The sequence below is a fragment of the Ascidiella aspersa genome, chromosome 9 (genome assembly GCF_963924565.1).
Source record: "Ascidiella aspersa chromosome 9, kaAscAspe10.2, whole genome shotgun sequence".
Taxonomy (NCBI): domain Eukaryota; kingdom Metazoa; phylum Chordata; class Ascidiacea; order Phlebobranchia; family Ascidiidae; genus Ascidiella; species Ascidiella aspersa.
In genome coordinates, this window is record NC_139455.1 from 8590440 (window position 1) to 8605706 (window position 15267).

The 15267-nt window shown below is 40.0% G+C and overlaps 1 protein-coding gene across 2 annotated transcripts; it reads right to left on the reverse strand.

Annotated features, from left to right (window-relative positions):
- Positions 1-3691: 3691 nt before the first annotated feature.
- LOC146132285 (uncharacterized) lies at positions 3692-10447 on the reverse strand. 2 transcript variants are annotated; one of them, XM_083397066.1, is made up of 5 exons: positions 9528-10447; positions 8523-8740; positions 7371-7474; positions 6895-7015; positions 3692-4764 (listed from the first exon to the last, which is right to left on the reverse strand). In XM_083397066.1, exons 1-5 carry the CDS (start codon positions 10357-10359, stop codon positions 3805-3807), a joined length of 2235 nt encoding a protein of 744 aa, XP_083253192.1. In that variant the 5' UTR covers positions 10360-10447; the 3' UTR covers positions 3692-3804. The 2 variants fall into 2 exon arrangements, with proteins under 2 accessions (XP_083253192.1, XP_083253191.1); XM_083397065.1 differs by having other exon boundaries at positions 7371-7477.
- Between the last annotated feature and the right edge of the window lie 4820 nt (positions 10448-15267).

Genomic DNA, 15267 nt, shown 5'->3' on the forward strand with positions numbered 1-15267 from the left:
TGGCAGCCCTACAAGTACTTCATTTCCCATATTAGGCCAGCCAACTGGAGAAGTTGCCCGCCCCTGGACTAGAGAAAGTGTCTCAAACTAAAAAAGTCAAATGAACCCTGGACTCTCCTTCAGTTATATACATAGAAATTAACCAAAAAAACGGTCTACAAATACCGCATGCCGCGACGCTTGTGTTAGCGTTTGTGTGAGGGTGGGTCAAGTGTTATTATTAATATTTCAAATGAAGCCAAATGGATTAACCCACAGAACACAATCCAACATATCGGAGCGACACAAATTTGCCATCACCTGCGGCCTAATATTATTTTGCGTATCCTTATTTTAGAAAGTAACTTTATTACAGCTGAACAACTTTAGCATGCATAACTAACCGAGCTGGGGACAAGACAATAGGCACCTTTCTAGAATGGCAATTCTGCGTATCATGCATAACCAAAGGATCCCGTAAGTATTTACTATTTAACTCAGTTCCTGTTTCAATGGTGTTCCCATAGGACCACAATTACAAAGCAAACCTCATTTTAGACTAGCATTTTATAACTTGGATTTCACACACTATAGACATACCTTTTTTTGGCTGTGGCAAAAGGTATATATTTTAACAAGCCTGCATTAAAATTACGACTGAAATTGTTATTGTTACAATGGTAGGTTTAGATTCCACTGTCATGTCATTCCGTATTTAGTATTCTATGGTCATTCCCGGAAAATAAATATTTGTGTTTTTTCGCACGTTTTACATCCGTAAACCACAACAGTGTTGGGAGATTTATTAATAAATTGTTATCAATATTAAAAAAATACTCCAGTAAAAGTTATCCGGTACGGAAGTTCTATTTTATTTCACTTTATCGCCAGTATAGGCTTCATCAATCCATAATAAACATCGTTTTTTCACCCATAAAAATATTTAGTTATATAAGAATGCATTTTTGTCTTAATAGGTGTTTATATATAGTTACAGTCCTTGTTATTATTTCTGTTGACAGCTTAATATTTAACATCCTAAACACTAATTTATACGGTATACGGCTCTTAAAAACCTTAAAAAACTAGTAATTTTATCGCCGAAATGTAGTAGCAACTAGGGCTAGGCCAACGCCTGAACTCCAGCCATAAGAACAACACCAACGTCAGAATAAAACACAATTCGGCATAAGGCCAAAATAGGACTGATACCTAATGGTATTAGTACCGTTTAAATCGGAATAAGTTCTAAATCCATCGGAATAAGACCTAAAAGAATCAGGCCTAAACAACACTTTAACTACCCCCAAACCCCATCCCTAAGTAGGCTACATCACTAACTCCCTAATAATTTAAACACTAACCCACTTTCTAACCCCACCCATTACCTACCAATAACCCTAAACAGGGCCAAAATCCGGTGCCAAAACAGCGGCGCCCTGACGTCGGCCGGTCAGACCAGGTTGTCCAAACCTTGGCACTGAAACGGCCGATGCCAGACCGATGGCCCCCATCGTCCCATACCCTCTGGCCTCTACCCACAGGTTCGGACGTTAATTTGGCCATTTAGGCCCTCTTTCGATGAATTTAGGCCTTATTCCGATGAATTAGGCCTTATTTTGACAGATTTAGGTTTTATTCAGACGATTTTGATCTTATGCTGTACTGCATATTACTGCTTATTTGTCTGTATTATGTCGTTGGTCCCAATACTATGATTTTATAAATTTTTCTGCTTTAGGCAGGGCTGCGGAGTCGGACTTGGGACTCGGGTAAGACCACGTAAACATACCCGAGTCCCGACTCCGGCATTCACATGCGCAGTACCAAATTTTAAACCTAATGGCCGCCAACTGCTAATGGCCGCCAAACCTAATGGCCGCCAACTGGAAAATTGTTAAAGTGGAATAGCATATGGTGGAATATTTTCCAACCATGTGTTGTGAGTGAATGAATTATATGACACCCCTATAAGTGTAGGCTATTTCTGAATATCCACGTTACTTTAGTTACGTAAATTAGAGAAATACAGGCTGTAGAGTCTGGGCCAAACTCAGGACTCGACAAAATCGAGACGGGACTCGGGAGTCGGACTCGGGTTTGTTTTTTTGGCCGGAGTCGGACTCGGGAGTCGGACTCGGGAGTCGGACTCGGGAGTCGGACTCGGGTTATTTTTAACCGACTCCGCAGCCCTGGCTTTCGGGATTGTTGCTTTTTAGGTCTTATTGTGTGTTCCCAACGCTGATTCCTATATTTAAACCAGGAAAACCAGGGATTCGAACCGGAACCGAACCGGTTTTCGGTCTATTTTTTCCGCACCGTAACCGAACCAGAACCGTTTTTTGCAAGATTTTAAGGAGCCGAACCGAGACTGAATCGAATAATTTGCCAGAACATCAACCTTAACCGAACCCGGGCTTGTAAACATACGCGGATCACTCCAGCATATGTATATATATATATATATATATCACGTAACTTAGATTAGGCCTACAATTCAAAGATTAATCTCCACATTTATTGACCCACATTTTTAAATTTTACGCAACCTATATTATATCCGAACCGGATCTAAGCTGGACACTAGGATGTCATAAATAAGGGGTTAAGGACAATAAATTGTTATTATGTAAATAGGTTTCTGACTTTTCTAAAACCATCGTCGATTTTGTAAAAGCACAACACATCGGAACTGACAGTCGTGCATTTTACATTAGTAGCCTAATCGCACGGTGTTTGGTTGAAATTACAGTTTCACTGTGGGCCTGCAGGATTTTGCGCTTATTATTTTAGTGACAAAAATGTACAGTGTAAAGCTGAATGTCAATAATGTAACAATACAAAAATGAATAAAGTTATGTGGAAAAATGCTTGATTTATGACAATATTGCAGCTACGAGGTTCCTAAAGCATAGTTAAAATGCTTATCAGTATTAAAAATACATGTATTCTGGCTAACCGACAACCATTTTCTATTGCAGCTAAGCAAAGTTTGTTTTGGTTAGTGTCGATGTGCGTACCTTAACAGAAAACCGCGCTAAACGAGAATGTGCGCGTCTTTTACATTGTTTGTTTATTGACCAGTGCGCTTCTTGGTTAGTTGGTCCAAGCCACGTCGTTATGTGTCGGGCGCAGTAAAACTCCTATATTGTTTTGAACGGGATCAATTTTATTACTATTGCACTATGGACGTGATACTCCAAAATCGATGTAATGGAGGATATTCTACCTACAGGGAGAATCCAAATATGAGAAATGTTTTTTGTTTTAGTTTATACAAAGGAGGACCATCGGGTTCATACGTTGTTTGCTACTATTTTAACCTATTAAAAAAGCATAAAATATCCTACACTACCTAAATAATTTTTAGTAGGCTGTTTGAGAGGATTAAAATAGACATAAATATCTTCGTTGGAAGCATCAAACTTATGGCAGTCTAAGCATTAATTAAAGTTACCTTGTTAATCCAACACTCAACGTAAGCTATCAAACTAACAATACTCGAAAATATCGATTTTGTGAAACGTCCTACATTAATCTTAAACTTAGCAATGAGTGACTAGGCATTAGTTCCTGATGGCTGTACTTTAGTAAATAATACCGGTTATTGGAATAAATCACACATTTCGTACTTGTTGAATATAGCAAAACCTTATCTAACACAACAACTCCCTGATCGAAATAAAGTGCTTTTCATTGGTCTGTCGTGCAAAATAAAACTTTAGGACTGCAATTACATCTCGAATCACTACAAGCCGCATGAGAAAAGATCTATGTCAAAAACAATATTAAACATACAATAAGTGCCAAAAAGTACGTAAAAGCTCAGTAGCGATTAACGTTACGTTTTCTCGAGAGTTTGTTGAGCGTCGAGCTGTAGGCGCCGGCGGCAGTCCTCACTTGTCTCCTTTTGGCGCTAAGCAAGTCAGTTATTCTGGTGAACTGACGGAAATCTTTGCCGTTTGTGTCCTTCTTGCTGAGAGCGCCGCCTATTATCCGCCGTCCGCCGGGTTCGCTTTTCTCCGACTTTTTGCTCGAGATCTGACGCAGCTGCGGCTGCGAAACGTAGATGATGGGCTGACTGTCTTCGGGATTTTCTAGTCGTGAACGGCCACGGTTTGACGAATTGTGCCTCGATACGTTGGCAGCTGCTCGTTTGCTCTTGGCGCTCGCCACCGCGTTTGTAGTCCTCGTGTAAAATGCCCGAACGCTCCCCGAAAGCCGCGGACAAACAGGTGCGGGACTAGGGGTGTCCGAGTGGTAGGTTGAGTTGGAAAGGGCGCGCCGAAAGTTGTCCAGTTTCCGCCGCTGTTCGATCGTGATCGCCTTTCGTTGTTGAAGATTCTGGATTTCGGCCGCAATGATCGCCTGAAGTCGCAGTTTACCTTCATTGACTTCCGGCTCCCTGTTTGGTTCCGAATGACTTTTTGCCGCTTTTTTTGTCACGTCATCTTCCTGAAGTGTGACGTAGTGCGGTTGTCGGGTGGTAAGCGCGTCACACCTCTCCCTCAGTGCGTTATCCTCGAATGTAATCTGGCGCAGTCTAGAGGCGGAAAAACTCTTGTGCGATGTCTGGTAGGGTGCGCTGTTCTCAAGCTCCTCATCATCAGTGCGTATGCTCGAGCGTCCACCAGCGGAATGAACGACTCGTCTTGGAACTAATTTGTGGTTTGCTTCCGCGGTTGCGTCGCTGAAGCTTCTAGAAATCGCTTTTTGGCGTTCGCACCCCAAATAATCGAAAGGCGTGTTCGAAATATCTTTACTTCTTGCCTCTTTTGTATGCGTCTGCATTAAATAAATTAACTGTGAACGGTGACGGACTGCTAATGCACTTGCAAATCGTCGTGAATTTGAGAATCGTGCAGCGCATTTGCTTTAAAAACGTAAATTGCTCTGTTATTGAGGTAATTTTGCACCCATTCGTTGAGGGGTGACGAATTTTTCAGTTTTCTGCGTTAGTTAACAACATCCATACAACAAAGCGGAATCTAAATTTTTGCAAGCATGTGCGCATTTTTCCAACAAAAAGTGCGGTGACAAATGCAGCAATATAAATTAGCCTGTTCAGTGTTAAGTTTCATACCTAAGAGTCTAGCAATCATCTGCCTTTTTGTTAAATTGTGCATAATAAGTTGATTAATAACTGTCAACTAAATTAAACCACCACAGCAACCGATCAATTCATGCTTTTTATTGATTAAATATAGGTTGCAATAATCTCAGAATAACACTTTCGTTATAAACGAAAAGTGTTTATAACGCAACACATATGCTAAAAACACAAATAGCCAAAAATATAATTTTATAATATTTTTGTCTTTTCCAGCGTTTTATCATTATAATTTTTTTTAGTACAGTTCAAACTAAGATTGAAGCTTTTTACAACAAAGATTATTTTATAAATACCGTGTCTAATTCAGTGACTTCACGTATATTTTAGGACAAAAAAAAAGATGTAGCATGCAAAATAAAATATATTTAAGGTATTGATGTGATTTATTGTTCACGTGAAGTAGTAATCAGGAAGGTAGTGGACGGATGTGGTGAAAATCTAAACAGGTTGAATACACACTAACTATTATTACGGTGAATGGTTATTAGAAATTTAAATATGTGGATATTTTTTCTTTGCTAGGTTAAATCGTTTTTTTGTATGACATGTCTTTTTTATTCTACATTTCGTATATAGTTTTGTTGTTAACCTGAAGCAATTAATAGCAAAAACGAGAAGTTATAAATTGATTTGTTTAGTTTCTAAACTGTAACAAAAGCAATTGTACATAAGCAGTAAAAAATTCTCACAATGTGGCGCTTATACAAAACACTGAAAAGCACGTCTAAGTCAAACCCACCGCATCACACGACAATCGGTGTTAGAACGAAAGTCAACTCCGGTTATGAATCCGTCTGACAATGACTGGGGCGGCCAGCGTTACATATTGTCTGGATACCGCATAAAGTGGCCTCAGTTCCTGTTAATGGAATGTCGGAAACAGGATGAGCTTTAACCTCTTGTGTTGTTGCTAGCACGGTGGTCGGTATATATTGACCGTTGGTTAAGTCCAAAAAGTACTGATTTAGCAAAAAATTAGTTTTATAGACAAAATTATTGTTATAAATCGCGGCGTAGAACGACCAGTTGACAGTTACATTTCAAATTAAAATGTCTGAAACGCTGTGCGCAATTGATATAATATAGGCCTATCTTTGTTTTAGAATAAGCGTGTACAAAGTAAAATGGTATAAGGGCCGCAACAAGAAAGAAATTCGCGCTCCGCATCGTGAGGTTGAGATAACAATTGTAATGTACATGGAAGCTTCTATAGTTAAATAGGAAATCGACGAGTTACCAAAATTGAAATTAATTGCTTTCTTTTGTGATTGTTAAAAATCTCATAGCCTCGTGTTAAACTAGTATGCTCACTTTAAATACCCAAACTAGATAACTATTTGGCTGTGGCAGTGGTTTTGAAGCACAGTTTGTTAAAACGTCATCATACCAATCTTATAGGGGACAATGTATTTAAAAACTTTGTTGAAAAAGCAAAAGATGTTGTTACATCGTGGGCCGAATTAAAAGGTTGTACCGGTCGTATGTTGTGCAGTCTTGTTTTAGAACAAACGCCGAAGAAAACCGGAAAATTCGTTTTTACAGTTAAAAAGTTGTTTGCTAGTGTTATTTGCGGTATGAAACGCTGACTTTATCGATGCACTAAAATGTCATTATATGTTTTTTAAATTTCCTTTTTAGCCTTGTTTTGAAAGATTGTTGACGAACCTGTGCCAATTAATTGTTTCAAAAACAACACTCTTCATGCCAATTATTTAGCGAATTACCAGCAATCAGTTAACAGTGAAAATCCACGCCACACTTGATTGGCACGCACACTCTGTTACGTTCACAGCGAGGTTTACCTGATGCTTTTGCTGGGCGGGATGAAAGCCACCGGAACTGCTATGTGAGTGGGTGGAATTGGAAGCAGTAGATTCCGGGGTTCTGCTCAACCAATCCAGCTTTGTGGAGGTATTCACGTTTCTGCGGATGTAAAAATCGGTTGTTGGCAGCGCACATGCACAATTGCACATGGATTTTTTTAACCTAAAATTAACTATTAATATTTTAGTTGTTAAAACTAAACAATGCTGTCATTTGATTTTTATAACGGTCGCAATTATTTTCCAATTGATCACAAAAACCGAAATGTATAGTTACCACAGGGCTGTCTTGACTCTAAAATCTGATTATAGTGATTATTTTTGTATGGAATATGCGGGAGATGAAGTTACTATACACCCAAAATTTGTTCAACGACCGAATGATTTCGCCTAGTTTTGGGTGCCTACCTCCAGTAAAATGCATCATATTAAATAGCGATGAGATTTGTAACTACCTGTACGTTGTTTCAAGTTTCATGGACGGAGAAGGGGGTTTGGGGGTTGCGAATCTGGGGTGCAGAGCAGCAGGAGAAGCACAGTTCGGCAGCGGCGAGATTTCCTGCTTTAGAAAAACAGTGCATAATCGAAAATGTTCATCGTGTGTGGAAGGGGAACACACAATAAAACCTAAAAAGCAATAAGTATAAGACCAAGCAGAAAAATCTATAAAACCATAGTTTTAAAACCAACAACACAATAAAGCCAAATATGCTGTAATATTCGCTACAGGATAAGAACTTAATCGTCCGAATAAGACATAAACCTGTCGGAATAAGTTCTAAATTTATCGGAATAGGGTCTAAAGGCCAAAATGACGCCTCAAACTGCAGGAAGAGGGTATGGGACGATCGGGGGCCACGGGTCTGGCATCGGACGTTATGGTGTCGACGTTTGGGCGCCCTAGTTTTAATGGCGCCGTAAGGGCGCCGTTGTTTTGGCACCTGATTTACTGACCCTGTTTGAGGTTATTGGTGGGTAATGGGTGGGGTTAGAAAATGGGTTGGGGTTAAACTTTTTAGGGGAGTTAGTGATGTACTTGCGGGTGGGGTTTGAGGCTAGCAAAAAAGTTGTGTATACCTGATTCTGGTTATTTAGGCGTTATCCGACGAGTTTAGGTCTTCATATGAATTTTTTGAATCACGACTGTTAGTTATTAGTGATATTTTGGTCTTATTCCGAACTGTGTTTTATTCCGACGTCGATGCTGTTCTTATTTCGGTCTTATGGCAGGATTCCGTATTCATGTGATATATTATAGAACACGTTGAACAGAATTTGTCCATAAATAGGTAACTGGCTCATCTTAGTGTAAAGGCTGCATAATGGGCGTTACCGCCGTTCTATTATACATCAACAGCTTTCCTAACTCACATGGCGAGAACGGCCGTAATCAAATGATTCTCCAACGATAACAAGATTCAAATAGAGCCAATGATGTTGAGCAATGCCACCCTGGCGTACGTTATTTCTAATTAAAATACCGGCCGTCGTGAGCGAGCAAACAAGTGCTCTAAAAAGGCTAACCCTCAAGAGCGGTCTCTCGGCGCAGCGCCGCGCCAATTTGCCCGCCCAAACACGTAAACACCCCCGTCGAGCGTTCCACCAACCGCAATTGTCGGTGGCGCCCTTTTCTGCGGCGCCACGGTGGGTGGTGGAGCGGTCGCCTCTTCTCTTTTCACCGTCATATAATTGGGGGCCACGCGGTGGCGCACCGGCGCCGTGTCGTGCGCGCTCGAGAGGTCGAACTTGACGGGGAAGTCCCGCGTGTCGAAGCGCAGACACGACTTGTCGAAGAACTGGGTGTACAGGCCGGCTTGGGCGGTACCTAAAAAAATATGCATTCTCGTGGTTTCTTTTTCTTTGTTGGTTTTATTGGTTTACAATTAATTATTTACTGCTGTTAGCTGTTTGATAATTGCTGAAAGGCTACAGAAAGTCGACTAAGAAAAATGTTAAAGCTTGATTTTATAGTTTATTTAAAAGTGATAATAATATATGTGGTTTTCTAAACACCATTATAAATAAAATGTTTATCACAGGTGGTTGCAACGATTACACGAACATAAAATGCCACGGATTTTGCGATACAAGATGTTTTCCATATATTAGTAACTCGATTTTGTTTCATTTATAAATTTCCATATCTTAATTCGCCGCTTGTAGGCCTCAACAATTTCGGTTTTAAACATATTTCTCGTTTATGATATTATTTTTAACATATTTTATTTTTTAACATATTTTATATTTCATTTTCAACAACTTTCCTGACCAAACGTTTTTATTTATTTTTACTTTGTAAAAAAACTAAATGTTCCTGTGTTATTCTTCACGAAATATTTGTGTTTGTACGAAACATAACTTAGTAATCTCATTTTTATAATAACTAGGTAACAGCCTTTTATGCAGCAGTTCCATACAGAAATAAATTTGGAAACATATTTAGGATTACCGGGAAATTGGTTTGTTGTAAACTTTGACAACAGATTAACAGTTTTTTTGGTTTTATACTGAAGTCCTGCACTCCGCAGTATACAAGAACACGTAGCCAATATGTACGAGCGATAAAGTAACAACCACACCAGTTTATACAAAACCTGTTTTATGAGGCTTACCGTTAGTGTGAATTTGTCCAGGCTCGGTCGGAACAGTGTACGTCTGCCTGTACTGCTGCATGTAGAGCCCAATGTCGGTGTAGTGGAAAAACTTGAAGTTAACATCGCCGCTCGTCGGCTTGTCAAATGAGTTGCCGTTGTACTTGGCGGCGGTTGTCAACGCGCTCCTGTAGCGCCTGTCGTTCCTCGAACTCTGCTTACTTGGCTTGGTTCGCTTGGACTTCGTTTCCCAGCCGCAGAACGGCTCTCGTTTGGCGTGGTTTGTTGCCTTTGAAGAAACAGCACCAGCCGCGGGAGGCTTGCCGTTCGACGCGCGGTTTGATCTGCCGTCAGTCGCCTTGCGGTGAACGCTCTCCCCCTCTCTCCAACGCCTGTAGATTTCATCGTCGCTCTGCAGCTGCAGCAACCTGTCACCCTCGTCTTCGTCGAATTGTATGAGATTGTCCAACAGCAGCCGCTCGCGATTCGCGTTGAATGTGTGCCGAGGGGTCGCCAGAGTTTCACGCTCAGAATCCATGCTTGACCTCAAAGAGCGGCTTTCTGTTGCTGTGGCGATTTCGGCCTCGCGTTGCACAGCACCAGCAAGGTCTAGACTTCCCTGGTTTGTAGACTCGCGCCTGGCGACTGGCTTGGAAACGATGGGTTGCAACCTTCGTCGGTTTTCGATGCTGGGCTGCAGTGAGTCGGCGGACAGACGCAGGCCGTTGCGTGGCGTCTGGTCAGGCTCGCTCTTTCTTGGAGTGGTGCGCGGAAGCTCATAGGGAGGCATTTTGTTGCCGGGAAGGTCTCCCAGCATCGTTGTCGCTAGAGGCGCCACCTCTGCGGCAGCCATAGGTGACACTCGCCGAGCGGGTTTCCAGATCGATAAAAAAATGCTATTACTGCTTTGCTTACTTTTTTCGGATTAATTAAACATTGTATCTCCCTGTAAATAAAATACCTTGGTCACATATGAAAATTAAAGCGTCCGTTAGGTCGCATAAAACTACATCCCATTGGCGGAAGAGTAAATTTATGTTGACTTTGCGAATTCTATTTTTACGTGCATAACATGGATTAAAACTGTTTTTGATTGCTTTTGGCCATCTGCAATTCGCCCTAGAATTCTTTGTTGTATTACTTTTAAAATAAACACATTTCTGCTATATACACACACGCTGTTGCTAAGGACCTTATTCTTATAGTCATAACTTTTGGTAAGATGCTAACGGTCTTCAATTTTCGAATTTCCGTTTCCTACGTAAACCGCAAAATAGTCCTGGACCTGTCACTATCCACATCTGCCAGAAATTTAATGAAGTGTTTCAGAAAATTACGTAAACAATGGCGTCATAGCGAATAGCCAAATAACTGTGTTTGCGTATGGAAGACAATAGTCGTATCTCACGCTAGGGCACTTACCGAATGTATTCTAATTGTAAGTAAGATTTCAAAATGTCTTCCGTATCATACATTACGCTTGTATTATCTTTACCTGCGATGAGCTAAGTCTCGAAGAAGCACTGCCGAATGAAGAGTGTCACAACTTTGGTATTGGCTAAGCACATACATACAAGACCAACCTTTTGTGTTCGTTTTACCACATCTCGCTTGAAGCGCACCACAATACACTGGAGAAAGAAGGCGCTGTGAACAATAGGCCAACGTAGGTAATTCGGGTGAAATTATTTTTTCCCATCCTGGCCGACAAAGGAGTGACAAGTAACGCAACGATACATATGAGAGAGATGAAATGACCTCTTTCGCCTTGTGCTGTTGGCAGAACATGTACAATTCGAACCCACAAAATTATCAAATTTCTCTCATAGACTAATCACGTTATTTTAAGCCGGCAACCTCGGTTTTATATTGTTTTCAAAGTAACTACACATTCAGCCAGGGTAGGTCTTTTATGTTTTGGCCTCATAAGTGGCCTGGCATCTTTAAGTCCAAACGCGTCGATTTAAGAAAACAAGCTTTATTTTCATATCAACAAAATAAACAAACTTTGGCTTTGTTGGCGTTTGTTTGTTTAAGCTCAATCCTCCTATAAGAAGGGCACTTATCAACAGGTAGTGTGCGTATTAGGTAAACCGTTACAAACAATAAACACTTCCCGTTGTAATTTAATTGATTGTTGGAGGCTGCAGTCTTCGGGAATCTTTTGTTCCTCGTAACTGTCTTTTTAAAGCTAGTAGATGGCCGACCACCATATTACAATGCCCAAGGAACTACAGTGTTAAAAAAACACAACTATTATTACCTGTTAATAGCATTGCTCTATTTCAACTACAATCATCTCAACTATGACCAGTATTTTCAGCTTTTTTTAAACATACGTTTTGTGCGACATTAAAGACTAAAGTACGTGAATTTACAGAAAACGTACGTATTTTGATACATACAATAAAATGTTTATTAAAAATAAACTGCCCAAACTGTTAAACAAAATGTTATGATACAGAACGCTGATCACTAATTTATAGACGCAGTAAGTATCAAGTTTGGCCTGCCCTTAACGCCAGTATTTCGAATGGCGAGCACTTTGTCACTGGAAGACCGCTTTTTGTGACAAAAATGCCGATAAACTCAACTTTTTCTAAACAGATCATAACTGCGCGAGTGCGGGTCCAACCCCACCTGAAAAATACAGTTTTGCTTACCAGCCGTTTACCGCTACTGTACACTTATTTAATTTGCCCTGCCAGCGTCAGGACTTCCTAACGCCTGCTCGGGAGCCCTGAGAAAGCCTTATGTTACAAGTGTATCGCATCTTCGGTTGCTTAGCGAAGTGTGTAAAACGGACGCGTGTTGCAACTTGATACATCCAAAGCGATACAGCGTTCGGCGGCGACGGCGCCAAGCGTAAGCGTACGACGATGTACTCGCATAATCGAATAACACGGCATTTCTTGTACGCCTGTTTTATATGCGATATGGCCGTTCCGCTGTGTTCTTGTGTATACAACAACACGGCATGTCGTTTCATCTCGACACGCCTCTCAATCCACTTTCGATAAGCGATTGGAGAATATTGTATTATTTTTTTTTTAATATTGAGTCCATTTGTTATGACCCACAATGGATCCATTACCAATTCTATAGTACCAAAATTCACGCGAATGAGTATCAACATTTGCTGTAATTTGACCATGTACATGTGGTATTTACATGCAAGTTTAATTCTACTTCATTATGCCTAAAATGCCTATTTTCGTGTTAGGCAACGTCTGCCTTATAAGACTACGTCTATTTCGCCTCTTTTCTAAAAAAGAACCCAATGCTACAACCTCAACAGACAAATCCTCACATTCGACAGAAACCAGGCATCTGGCCAGCGTTAATCTCACTAAACTCCATTATTGGAAGTACAGACACTCTAAAAAAATCATTTAATATCTCAGAGGCCCCGCAAAAATCACGTTTGTCCGAGGCCGCTGTGAAAACAATTGACTGGCGAGGGTCGGGCCGGCCATTGTGCGAGTGTCGTTTAAAATACACAGCGATATATGGACGCCAGCTGCCGTTCTGTATGAGACGGGCTCATAACGATGAGGCTGTTTGAAATTCGCGACTGAATAGGTCACTTCAGGTTTGGAGTGTTTACCGAAGTCCACATCGAAAATAGGCCGCCGAGCAATTCACACACTTGGCCAACGCACCGAGTCTATGGCCTTGTCATAAACCATTCGAGGGTCGTTTCAGACCGAGCTGTGATTAACTCAGCTGGGAAGTGTGGAATAATTTCTTACTGGTTGCCTGTGGTGTGACGTTCTATGTCAATAATTTGACTCTATTATGTTACCTCGATCTTTAGAAATCTTTGGGTTAAGTATAAGATATTTAGTTAAATTACTCTGGTAGAGTGGTTTAACTTGTAGGCCTACTACGTTTTAATTAATTGTGTGAAAAAAACACACATTTTACTTCTAGCAGAATAATACACGCTGACAATTATCGCTTTTTAAATTCTGTTGTTTTTTATATTCGGAATGGAGTATACTGTTTTTTCGGCCAACTGTGCAGCTTTAAAACATTTTTCACAATATAACTGCTTGCCACCGAACGTATCTTACTATTTCAACAGGAACGTATCCCAAGCGAATGCCTTGTAGGTAAAATCTCGCACATAACGTGTAAAGAAAAAATCTTAGGCAATTTATCTAAAATGTAATATCTATGTTTTATTCTCAAGGTCCTTTCAACGTTGTAAAATGTCAATTTTGTCTCATAGCTACCAATATCTATTAAGATTACATCGTCTGTAAACTACATCAAAGTAACACGGGGTGACGAGTAGAAAATTAGACCTTGTTAAACGTATTTTGGCGTATTTGTAACATAAACTTACTAAGCCTAACAACGCATATACGTTCAACACCTTGACAACAAATAAATCACTCAACGCCTTTTACGAACATACAGCATAATAAATGTGCTTAAATCCGTCGCCTAGTCTTCAAGTGAATGAAAAACAAAACGTTAATATTCAACCTTAGCTCTTTAACAAACAATAAGTTGGCGTTTTAAAAGGCGATCAAATATTTGTTCTGATGTTCCCTGATATCGACTTAAGGTTTGTTAAAGTGACGGAAATCGATTCTTTACAAACTTTAGTGGCGTACGTATAAAAGTGATTGATCAGGTGATGGCATTAAACGGTCGATTTATGGATGTGACAATGTTTTTTGTAGTCCTAGCAACGTAAGAAAAATCTTTCTAAGCGAGGGCTTTGGAACATATATGACTCTTTTGATATCCGCCTCGACCTCGAACCTTGAGTCATTATAGCAACGGGCATATCATGTTTAGAGAGGAGGTTATGATATTACGCCATGGCGTGGCGTCATATATATATATGCCAAATAAAGTCTCAGGTCAACTCATACACGACTATATCCAACCGAAAATTATTTGATTGTATTCAAGTTATTTGCTCCACATTAACGTTTATTAAGGTCGAGGATTGTTGTAATGTAGAAGAAACCAAGATGTATTGATACACACTTACCGCTGGAACACGTTACATATCAAGGGGTTATTTTTTGTAAAAAATATTCTTGAGGAGATCAATGCAATTAACATACAGTAAGCTACCCATTTTTTTAATTTGTAATATGCTTAGGGCCACGATGATCAACGTTATTTCTGCATTTGGCCCATGAAACGAAATAATGCGATTATCTGGATTAAGTTCACGGGTCTCCAGGAGGCTTGTTTATAATATAGCAGAAAAGGCGACATGCAAACAGTCTTTAAAAGCAAAATAAGACATAGCATCTGCATTATCTAATTTCAGTTGACAAATTTTGGCCATGAATAACAGGGCGTTGATTCTAAACATTTAGATTGCCAAATACTCGTGTTTCCGAGCCTTTATTAATTTTGTGACTAAAAAGCTATATAAATAAAAAAGGCCTAGTTTTGGTGAAGGACAGTATTTACAAACAGAGTATTTTTGAGTTTACCACGTCGCTACTTGTTACTTTGATAAATGTACGCACATGTCCCAGTTGTTCCATTTACAGATTGTAGTGTTTGTCTTTTACCGCTGCTTTGACGCAATGTGATTCAAAAACATATGACTCGGTTAAATCCTATTGTCTGCCCAGTGACGCATATCGTCTATACTTTGACGTAATTAAATATCGTTACTTCGTTTCACGACACATGTAAGTTGTTTTAGTGGTTTTTTCGTCGCTATGATAATAATCTTAGAAGGTATTACGATTGAAAATGCTGAGTTGAAACAACATTTTCA

Excerpts from the sequence above, each read along its gene's own strand:
- LOC146132285 (XM_083397065.1), bottom strand. The coding sequence starts at position 10,359 with ATGGCTGCCGCAGAGGTGGCGCCTCTAGCGACAACGATGCTGGGAGAC. Across the intron at positions 7,478-8,522 it reads GGGCGCCACCGACAATTGCG|CAGGAAATCTCGCCGCTGCC; the intron begins GTTGGTGGAACG and ends GTTTTTCTAAAG. Across the intron at positions 7,016-7,370 it reads AAACTTGAAACAACGTACAG|AAACGTGAATACCTCCACAA; the intron begins GTAGTTACAAAT and ends TTACATCCGCAG.